At 38.3% G+C, this 12015-nt stretch overlaps 1 protein-coding gene across 2 annotated transcripts in view; it reads right to left on the bottom strand.

Annotated features, from left to right (window-relative positions):
* The window catches only part of LOC131044912 (2-C-methyl-D-erythritol 4-phosphate cytidylyltransferase, chloroplastic), a 306767-nt gene that overhangs the window by 211481 nt on the left and 83271 nt on the right, over positions 1–12015 (bottom strand). For both annotated transcript variants that reach the window (XM_057978402.2, XM_057978395.2), the window contains exon 4: positions 5995–6050. In XM_057978402.2, the coding sequence (XP_057834385.1) occupies positions 5995–6050 (56 nt within the window). The remainder of the gene's footprint in view (positions 1–5994; positions 6051–12015) is intronic.

The following is a 12015-nucleotide window of genomic DNA, read 5'->3' as shown; positions in this document are numbered from 1 at the left end:
ATTAAGTCGCACAACCACACAGCCGCTCCGTCCTCAGTGGTCCGTCGTAGGGTGGAGGGGTGTTGACGACACGAGAAGGTGGCCGCACGATCGGAGGTGCCAGTGTTGTTGACCGTACAGGGAGGTTGTATGGCCGGGGTGCCATCGGGGACATTGCAGTGCCAATAAAAAAAAAAAAAGACGACGACGACCAGATTTAAAATGATTCGCTGGAGTTTGAAGCCAGGACACTGGAAATTCAGAGTGGAAAAGAAGGGTTTTTGGCATCTTAAAATATCACAGAAATGCTGTGCGCCATGGACTTTCGTATGGTTCTGAGGGTTGTAAATTGGTGTTAGCGGCGGGGGCATTGCCCCAGGACCCCGCGAGGGGCGCTGCCCCTTGACCCCGCTCGGGGCGTTGCCCCCAGACCCCCAGTTTATTTTGAGCTACAGAAGACCACGGGAAGTGTTGTGGTTGTCCGTACTGTGAGAAAGAAGCCTGCAGCTAAGCATTGGCTGGGAAGCCATAAGCCGTACTGGGAGACGGATTTGGAGGTTGGGAACAAACAGAGTTTGAGGGAAGGCATTGCAGGTCCGCGCAGTTGTATGACACTAGGGAGTTATTCAGTTCAGTTTTTGGCCTTTGGGGAGTGTGATGGAGGATTTGAGGTGTCTCCTAGCATTTGTGCCAGCGGATTGTGGCCACCTCCAGGCATGACTGGTACGCTTTGAGGAACTCGGAGTATGTCTCGGCTGGACGTGAGGTTGTCGTGGTGGATACACAGAGGGCTCGGGAGGAGCTGACCACCAGGTTGGAGGCAATAGTTGCGTTAGACTTAGTTCAGCGTACCCAGGAGTTGGATGCCGGGAGAGCAGCACGGGTGGCTATCGAGGACAAATTGGCTAGGGAGATAGTATCATTTGAGTAGCAGTTGGTGGAACCTGAGACTGAAAAACATGTTTTGCAGACAAGTTTGGGTTAGGCACAGGAGGACTATGCTGGCAAAGGAAGCAATATTGGTGAAATCCGCAATTGAGCATTGGATGGTAGCAGAAAAGGGTTTTCAGGCGAGGACGCAGCAAGTGTATAAGATCCGGGCACGACTGGCGTCGGAGTTCCTGCCGTTCATCTCTATTTTGTATTAAGTCGTCGGAGTCGACTTCTTTTCTTGGGGGGGATGATGTTGACGGGAATAATCATTATGTTTATGTTGTCGTCAGTAATAATGAGTTACGGCAGTCAGTTAGTTAGCCGATAGGTAGGTAGTTGGAGTCGCGACGGTTGTGTCGCGCCCCTTCGGGTATTATATATTGTGTACCTTTTCTTCGAAGTAGGATCATGTTAGTCGTGTCAGATGTAATGTTATAAGCACTTATTGTACATGGACTGTGGAATTAATACAGAGGCTGGTTATTTAATATATTTCCATTATGTTCTGTGCATTTACTTTCTGCATTTAACCGTTTACCCAAGAGGGCAAACAAACAGTTTTACAACTCACTACTAGTTTCATTTCACTTAGTAAAAAGTGTTATTTACTTGTTGGTGATTTAATTCTATTAGTTAATGGTACTCAAATGAAAATACAAGCAGAGAGAAATATTACAATTACTCTTTTTTGAGGTTGTATTGTCACGTTGAACTATGAAACCTCTAATTCCTACACCAGAATACATAAGCAGGGCCACATTTATGGCATCCTGAGGATTATTGGTTGGGTGCAGGACTGTTTTCCCTTTTTTGCCTGCTCAGTTTAAGAAGATTATCCTCATTGATTCAATCATTTAAGGAAGGAATTCTAAAGGGTTTTCTTCAATATTATTCTCTTAATTGAAAGTATGTGAACACGGGAAATAGCATATGAAGGTGTAAAGGGGTATATGATACAATATAACCTTGTCGGTTGCTTGAGGATAATCATGCAGACAAACGGACATACTCCTAAATCTTCTTACAAGTGGCCCCTGCGAATGAAGTTTTTGATAGAGAAGGTCATCGTGAGCAATAAAGGTTAGCAACCATTCTATCATAACAAGCCTGAACAAGCTATAACCGCCGGTACAAGGTACACATTATAGGATTATATAAATGAGGTTTGATAGATGGCTCTATCCTCATCACATTTGTGATGTCCCCATCTTTGACCTTCTAATAAGAAACCATAAAACACTTATGTGATCAAGGGTGGCAGCCTTGATACATCCTCAATTAGATGGTAGCTAGGAAATAACAAGAAGTTCAAGTAAATAATTGTATATGATATCAATAATGGCTGTAGCATAAAGACAATGTGGAGGAAAATTGTCTTATTCCATAAGACTTCACAATTTTCCTATCTAACCTCCAAGCAGAGCATAGAAGATAGGATGTAATGAAGGCAAGAGATTGAAGGTGTCATTCTCATAATCAAGGAATGCAGATTTATGAGCATCAATAGTAGGTAGCATCTATTTATGAAGAGACCTCATCAATCATGGAATCAATATCATACCAATCATATAAGGAGATCACTTCTTAACATTATAACATACATTCTTCATTATTGCTGTGATAAGAACGGAAAGGATATCAATGACCATGAATCCGATCAGTACCAGGGTTACCAAGAACAATGCATGCTGTCAAAGAAGACCCTACCCCTGACAAGGAGGATCCGACCAGTAAATAACAGTTAGCCAGCCCATTAGAATTATCAACACTTAGTATCGATTGAAGAGGGACATCAAATAATATCGATGAAGGGAACTAACCAGTCCATTGGTTAGTTATTCACCTAATAATGGTTTAATCAAGCAACTCCAATTAACAAAGCATTGACAATAAAAAAGGTTACATTATGATCCAAACAGTGATTATACTCATCATTACAAGCAGTGAATTAGCATAAATGGTGTTAATAACTAGCATTCAAGAAAGGATGCAATTAAGCAATAATCACCGATCACAAAGAGATATGGTTAAGGAAAGATATGACCCTTCCTATCCAAAGGATGTGATTTATCCAACAAACTGAACTGATTATGTTGATGACGAGCCATGATTAAGGGGAAAGATATATCTCTTAATCATTCAAAAGATGCATCCCATTGACCTTGCAAGCAATATAATGGGAATCAATCCCTCTCCAATCATATCAGATTTGAATTTATTTCTTCTTTGTATCCATATTGGATAGGCTCTATCAAGCATTTGCCTTTGGCATATCAGGTTGCATACATCAAGATTCATATCAGAAACAGCACCATTATTGTTGCAAGAATATACATTCAGATCAGAAACAGCGACTCATCCCTATAAGCGATACCCCCTCTTAGTTGCACATTCATATTGCTACATCAGACATAGCAGCATATTCATAATTGCACAATCATATCGACATAACATACACAGCGAATACTGCTATAAGCAATAATTGGAAAGCTATTGCATGAGTTGAAGGATCGATATCAAACATAGCACTATACAACAACATTGCTATCATCAGGAGGTCCATTCCATAACTCATTGATATATCAGGAAGAGCAGAGATCTCTATATATCTGCAGATTGGAATCTCTTAATTTTGCATAATTCCTAAAGTCAAATCAGATACAGCAGTCATCTAATATCCAATTCGCATATTATTATTTGCAGATTATACATATTACCAAGATAATCTTAGCATTATCTATATATAGACCTAATCACCTTGCATATATCCAATTGTCATATAAGAGATAGCCGTGATATTGTCATATATATTCTATCGATTATATAACATAAACATTCATAAGTGGTATCATAGATCATCATTTTTAGTGTTAAGAGAGGATTGAGGAAAGAAGTCTCTTGCAATTGATTTTTGCATGTTTATTGTCCCAATTTCATTAGTTATTGCAAAAGAGGACATTACAACATTCTACAAGTGCTAACTTTCTTCTTGAATCCATAGATATTGAAAAATTGATCTCTCTTATAATTGATGAATGTGCATGGCTTAGATATTTGGGATCTTTAAGACACAATACCCATTCCTTAAGGAGAATTATTCATTAAAGGTAATAGCATCTGCTTGTTAAGATGTTGTGGAACATCACCATCAATATGACAGAGATCTTCAGCAGTCAACTGTTCTAATTCCAATTGTATACTTTTCAATATATTGCTGTAAGAGGAGTTATAAATTATAGACTTAATGGATTGTTGGTACATCATGGCAGTGACTTATTACATGCTATACGATGCTACTATCAGTTAAAGATTTGTAAACGCTTGTAAAACAATGGCTTAGAATAATTCTGTTTATACGTGCTGGGGTTTAGAGACCTGGCTGATTTTAGTGATGCATTAGTTTTAAGTTATTAATCATTTAGAGTTGAAGCTATAAAGGCAGCTTACCTTTTTCTAGAAACATCCACAACCTTTATTCACCTTACCATTATTTGTCAGGTCAAGCATCAAATTAATATGGTAATAAAATATGAGAAGATTCTTATATTATGAATACATTAATAATTAAATAAAATGAAATTAAGAATCGTAAGTTGCTGAATAATAATGAATAAATTACTTGAGCCTACTCCAGGTGATGTTCTGTTCAAGGAACCAAGCCAATCTACGATGTAGATCTCTTATCCTAAAGGGGCCTATTATTGTTATTAGAATCCAGAAAGTGAAATTGGATCTTGTATCAGCTGTAGCTAATAGGATTGTAAAATTCTTATGAAGATATCAAATCTGTTGTAGGTGAATCAAACTGTGTTGTGAACCATGCAATGGGTCAAAAGTTTAAACTTCAATTGGTTACCTTTGGGAACCTATTAAAAAAAAAATGGGTCCTATCTTCAAGGTACTTGACACATATATGTATCTCAAAAATGTTTTCTGGAAAAAGGCTCACAAATACAGGTCAATTAAAGAAGGGAAAAGCTTCATGACCAATGCATACAAAGGAAAAATTAAAGATCTCCTTGGTAAATGCCACCAAGAAAAACAATTAATAAATATTACTTAAAAATTTGTTTCATTTCTTTCAATGGATAAATGCAGTGATGGAATAGTTGAATGTGAGACTTCTAGCAAATGGAAGAGTTGTGGTAGCAGTTTCAAGGTACATGGCAGTTTGGTTTGGGAAGGCAAAACTGGGCAAAGACGAGTGGTATCCAAGAGGCAAGATCAAGGAATCATTTTCTCATCTATTGAAATCCTGAGATTTTGGGCACCAAAAGCCTCCTAATTGGTGTGTGATCCAAAATGGATCAAATAAATTTAGCTGTGTAAATTAACACAAATGCTAATCAGTTCTTTTGTAGGCTTGCAAACTCAAAGACATTTCTAAGACCATTTGAGAGCTCTGGGATCTCAAGACGTTGGTATCAGCAGAAAGGATACTCATCAGTGAGCATTTCACCTGCAGCTAAAAAAAGTCCTATTTTGACTAGGGCCAAAATAGTCAAAGTACAACAAAGGCTCACAAGACAGATTCAACTTTCATCCATAGCCAAAACCAACTCATAATAGATAAAATAGTAGAGTCCACAAAACCAAGGGGAGCTAAAGCATTTGAATCCAATTGTTTGGGATTCTAATGAATGTTGGGCTTCTCTTTGACGCATCCTTCCTCTCCTGTTGCATAAATATACCCCGAGGGCTTGTAAAGACAACCAAATTTGTATAGTTTGTATCGGCCCTTATTAACCCTGTGCTTCACAAGTTCCAGAGCTGGTTTTGAGGAAGCTTATACCTTACTCTTCTTCGATTTATTCCTCCAAATTGAGTTTTCTCTAGTCCAAATTCTCTATTATGCTCTACTTTTCTGACATGTTCAATCTTGCTCATATTCACTGAGTTGCTTTAACATTTTAGCACTTAAACAACTCAATTTAGCACACTAAATGCTGCTTTCCTGAAGCAATCTGTATTAAAACAGTCAGCAATTTATTTTAGCAAGCTCTGAAGATTTAGGTTGATGAATGAAGTAAAGAAATATTCACACTAATTAGGGATCAAGACTTGAATATCAAAGTATTGTACCTGTAAAGAGCAATAGGCATCCCCAATAATGGAAGATATTGTTTGGGTATGCTTGCCTGCAAAAGATAAGAAATCGAACAATCAAAAAAAGCATGTAAATGAACTTTATGCAGTTTAAATTAAAATATTATCTCTAGGTGATTACAGAGAAAACTTTGTTTGCTTTTGTCCTTTCAAACAGCTCTATCAATCTTAGGAAGGAGAATGTTAAAGTTCCATAAACATGCACTAGTAGCAACAGATTTCTAATAGACATAAAACAAAACAGGAGAATGTATACACTTAGAAAGGAAAATGGCACAAAAACTCACTTGTAGGCCCAACAATGACATCCAATGTAGGTTGGTCTGTGATAAAGTAATCAAGAACATGAAAAAGAACAGATAGAAGACATATTGGTGTGGAGATCTCCCCCTTGACTAGGCCAAACATGTGGTAAAGTTTGATGGCTATTGGTGAACCTAAGAAGTATATATAAGTTCTCATATATGAGATAGGTGTATGTGCCTAAGATGCTGATGTGCTTCAACATATTCATCTTTTCTAAGTTCAGGCCTGTATTGAGAAAAGTATTATTTTAGCAAAGTCCCTTTGCTGTCCTATGGTAAAGTCCCCTTGCCCTCCTAAGGTAAATTAGTGAGTCATTAGTAAGACCTGCTGTAACTATGACAATGCAAAGATTATTTTGACGATCTAATGCAGAATTCACATCCCAGAAACCCTCTTCATATGGGTAACGTTTCAAGGGTGAAAACGTGAAAACACCTAAATGCCCACTGTTCCAGCCAAAAACAAAAGTCCTATATGCTCAAGAGTCAAAATGGATGGAGGGGGACCTAAATATGCTGAATGACTAAAAACTGGCGATCAGATGTGAAATAGCAAGGCAGAAAGGTGGCCAAAGAAGAACCTAAGGCACACTAGAAAATCTACTCATAATAACAGCAATGCGATCTCTATAGCCACCCACCCCAATCTGGGGGTATCAATGGAAGGTACACCACACCAACAAGCCCCTTGAGGAAAAGGTTAATGGTCCTATTTATGACATATAAAAAGAAAATTTCATCACTTTATCATCAAGATTTCATGCCACAGAATAGCTGTTATAAATGTTGTATAACCATTGTTGTATCTACTGTATCTTTGCTTTGCCATTGCTGCTGTAAATTTAGGTGCTTGTGGAATGTTAATCTGCATACAGATATTGATGTAAGTATAGATGTTTAGAAATTTATACATTTGGGGCTTTATGTTGGTAAAACTAACATATAAGCTAAGATTCGTATATGTCAGTTTATGTACCCAACGTTGTAGCAAATTAGCAATTCAGGATGACGAGTCATCAATTGGCAAAAAGATGGATAAAAGATAACCAGAGAAAACCACAAAGTGCAAGCAGATTTATCCGGCTCTTGAGAATGAATCATCCACATGATATTGGTATTGGCCAAATACTAATCTGGCTCAAGACAAGTCAATATGATTCTTACTCGGTTGGAGCAATTATCTGTAGCGTCCATTGCAGAACAAGGTGCAGGTACAGGGTTGGTGATAGTAGCTGCCAAACAGAATTTGGAGCCACCTGTCTATACCAGGCAAAAGAAAAAGGAGGCAGAGAAAAGGGGGTAAGTTCAAGGATCTAGTAGACTTAAGATGAAACCAAAACACCGTTTGATCCCAAAATCATTGGAATGTAATGGAGATTAGGCAGCTTACCAACTCGTTGTTTGAACTGACAAAGAAATCGGAAGGTAAATGGAATAATTGATTAGAAGAGGAGTGGCAAACACATTAAAAGGTCATGGCACATGAGGAGGAAGTTGTAGGAGGGGTTCCTACAGTTGGCACGCAATATATGAGTGTTAAACAAGAGGGATGCAAGGGGAAAACAAGCCATAGCAGCCCTGACTTTTATGACAGCAGTCTTGCTACTGAGCATAATCAAGATTTCGATGCTTTGGTGCATGAGGATGATGGTTGTGAGGGGTCATCTCATGCAAACACTCATTGTTTGGGTGTTACTGATGCTTTTGATATTGAAGATACATGTCATAATGAGTCTGATTTTTCAAATCAGACCTTAGAAGATGGGAACAAAACAGAAAATGTGCCTAATGGTGATGGTTCCGAGGAGAGTTTGATGGATCTGTGTGAGTCTATCTTGATAGGGGAGGTGTATGTTGAACTTGGCAAATCAACAGCCTCTAGCATGTCATTCGAGCCACCCCACCAAGTTCATAACAAAAGTGATATAACTTCTCTTCCTCAAGATATGGCAGCCTTTGGTCAAGAAGAGAATAATGATTTGCATTCTAGACTTGAAGGTACACATGGTGCAATCATGGGTTATGATAATGTGAATAATACAATCCATCATAAATCAGATTTTGTGCATTTTGGGACAGCTGATATAGAGCAATCTCAGAGGATGAATGAAGGATGTTTGGCAAGAGCCAAGCAAGCCAAGTTGATAGCTCATCAGGCCAAGCTTCAACTTCAGCACATTCATGATACTCATCACCATATTGGTAAGGAGGAACACGAGCTATCTAATTCTGATTTTTCAGTTGATATTGGTTATTTTTTACATGGTGGTGATGGAATTGATAATGAGGCTCATAGTGGACCAGCCACTAATGAGTTATCCTTTACTGGCATAGAAGGTGTTCCCAATGCACCTTTCATTTTGTCACCTCTTTCATATGATAAGGCAGCGTTGTACTTATTGATTGGTGACTCAGTTTTCTTAGATTTGACAGTCGGCTATGAAGATCAGCATGTAAGGGACTTCATTTGTTATATGGCTCAACAAAACATTTACTTAGCAACCTTTAATGAAGGCACATTAATTTGTGGAAATATAGGTAAAGTTACAACAACTATTTGGAGGTCTTGGAAAAGTATTCAACACACTTTACTTGTTGGAAATTGGCTCATTGATGGATTCATATCAGCATTGATGGTTGGTAGTACTTGTGGCTTCAATTGGAGTGAAGTTCTTAGCTGGTTAGATAATGTTCAGGTTCACAGCAGCAGTATAATGAGTATTGACATGATGGATGGATATGACAGTGCAAAGATTTGGGATCCTGGTATTGACATGTGTGGTGTATTTCTTCAGTGGATCCATGATGAGTTGTTTCACTTTGGGTATAAAAATGTTTATATCACAGTAGCGCAGCGGTTGGGTGAAGCAACGTTTATCAGATTGATATGGGATCCAGTGAATTGGTTTTCAGCGTGCAGTTGCAGATTGCTTGAGGGCAAGCAATCTTCAGGAAGGGAAGATTGTAATGTCCCCTTTTCTAGGTGACATGAGATGAGCAGGAGTTGACCTACCATTCTAGTTCTCATAGGTCAATGACATGGTTAGGGGACTCATTCTGAGGGTCATGGAGCTTTGCAGGGGCTTTGTGAGCCATTTTGGTCCTTCAGAGGACAGTTCCTATTTTTTAGGGAGAACTGGCAGTTGATTGAATGACCACCTGGGGGACCAAGTTGTAGAGCAGGATTCTTTTGAGCAGTTACAGGTGTTTGGAGAGAGGTTCCTACTTTTTAGGGCGATTCACTACTTTTTAGGAGGTTGTGGCAGTTTCCATATTTGAGGTTCCACGGGACCATACCATGGTTTCAGTTTCAGGAAGATTGGGTGTGTTTCCTAGTTTTTAGGAGTATCCCTAGATTTTAGGGATGGGACTGCAAGTTGGCCCATCTTGTCCGGCATCAGTCACAGACAAGTGACGAAGTCAGATTCATGTTTGGTTGGTTATTTTGGGCTATTATTGGATCTATGGAAATATTTTAATACATTTAAATATTTCCTAAGTTAGCGATTAAATAAATTAAAATAAGGCTATGTATATAGCCATTTCAGAGTAATAAGGGGTTTTTGGCTTCATCTGGTTTGATATGCCTATGTGTTATAGCTCGTTGGAAAGGTCTTGAACTTTGCTACATGATTCTCACCTCCCGGAGTCTTTTTGGATGCTTGAAGCTATTTGTTCGCAATAAAGTGATATTTTTCTATAGTTTGACGCCATAATTGGGAAAGTGTCACTTTAATTATAAAGCGCAAGCTTTATTATTCTTTAGGGTTCAACTTGCAAAGGGAAAGGAGTTATAAGGAGATGAAAACCTAATTGATAGCATCTTTGATCATTTTGAAACTCGCGAATTTGGGAATTGCTCTAGAAGAGTGATTTTGGCCTGGGACGTAAACCCCAGGTCTGAACTTGCTGGAACGTAGCCCTCAGCAGGAGTTGACAATGGATTTATCCAGGATTGCACAGAGATTGTCAGAGATAGAAGACACATCTTCTTGGCCTGAAGATTCAACATGCATATTGGGGGTTTCAACAGGGCGGCTGGTCTATTTCAGCTGGCACATGATTTGCAGCAGCTTCCACGCCTCCTTTGCAACCACGCCTTGTTTGTATGTTGGCTTGAAGGGTTGTATTTGGCTTATTTGGTCTTCCTTGTTCGTTGCCAGTAATATTCCTCCATCTGGCATCAATCCAGATTGAGAACAACTCCAAATAAATGTATGGATTCTTGCTGAATACAAATCTAGGTTATTCGGATTGCTTAAGTGTTCTTACATATGAACATTGTTTACTGTTTTATTTCACAGTTGTTGCTATTTATCAATTACTTTACTTATAACATCAAAACCCAAAAAGAAACAATCCCTTTCTGCAACTTCTATCTATTCTATAAGATCACTGGAAAATTACAAAAATATAGTATGTTTAATTAAGAATTTATAGCAGCAACAGCAAAAGGATCCATTTGGGATCTTTCATGCTCTTGGGGATAATTAATTCCCGTGATGCTCACACTTTGATGAAATATGGGACGGGTTGATCGCATCTATGTCTCCCCTCCCTCTCTTTTGATGTTCTCCCATTTCTCATATTAAGTGTGCAACTCTATAGGTGGAGTGCTAGTGAGGGTTGTTTGCCTTTTTATTTGCACCTTTCAATGTGACACAATAGAACTGCTATTCAAATCGGAAAGGGAAGCTACCTGTAAAGTAAACTAAACTTTTATGGACAATTTGTACTTGCTATTCACAATCTTTATAGTGGGCTTCTATATTGGTTCACACTCATGCTAAATATAATCAAAAGTGTGTTGTTAGACTCACCTAGAGAAAAAGGCTACGACACTCTTCACCTCAAGACAAAAGATTTTGTATATAAATCTATCTACTACAGAAAATAATTTGACACAACTAAAAGACACAAATGATTCTCAATTAAATGCTGAGATCAAAAACCATATGTGAAACAAAATTGGATTGGAAATACACAAACATTAAGCATGGAACTATTACACACAAAGTTACAAGATTTGTTTTGATAGTAATTGTAATACAAAGCTAAGGTTGAGAAAAAGGAAGATTACAGGTTGATAAAAATGGCGAGCAACTAAAAGCAGAAACACTAGAAAAAGAAGAACAGCAAACAAAGAAATCAGAACAAAAGGAGGTCAATCCTTACCTCTAGAGAACAGGAAAATCATCATTGGCTAAAAAGAAATTCAGTCACAAACCTTACCAGCATTTTCATTAGGAACCTTGTTCGAAAATTCCATTCAAAGAAATAACCAAAAAACACAAAAACATCTCCCCCAAAAGGGGTAGAAACAAATAGCAGAGTAACAATATGGATATAGTCAAAGGAGAATCAACTAGGCCAAGAAACTACCAATTTCATGATAATTTATGCCTCAACAATTGTGTGAATAGAGCAGCACATCAATGATGGTGAGATCAAAATTACAACTTCACAAATTTGTAGGAACCCCAAACCCAAAATTATGATCGCTTTTGACGGGCTACCTTTTCTAATAAGGGGCAAAGGATGAGCAAAGCACTTAGGATCTGGCTCTAGAGATCAAAGTCTCCCTTCAACAAGAAGGTTTGGGGAGAAGCATAGAACGAACCTATCCCAAAGTGCCCTAATTAGAAAATTCCATAGCATTTGGCCATCTCGAGAAAAAGTGTAAGGTTGGATA

Source organism: Cryptomeria japonica, chromosome 3, assembly GCF_030272615.1.
Source record: "Cryptomeria japonica chromosome 3, Sugi_1.0, whole genome shotgun sequence".
NCBI lineage: Eukaryota > Viridiplantae > Streptophyta > Pinopsida > Cupressales > Cupressaceae > Cryptomeria > Cryptomeria japonica.
Note: the sequence above shows the minus strand (reverse complement) of the source record. Positions and strands in the feature narration are given on the sequence as shown.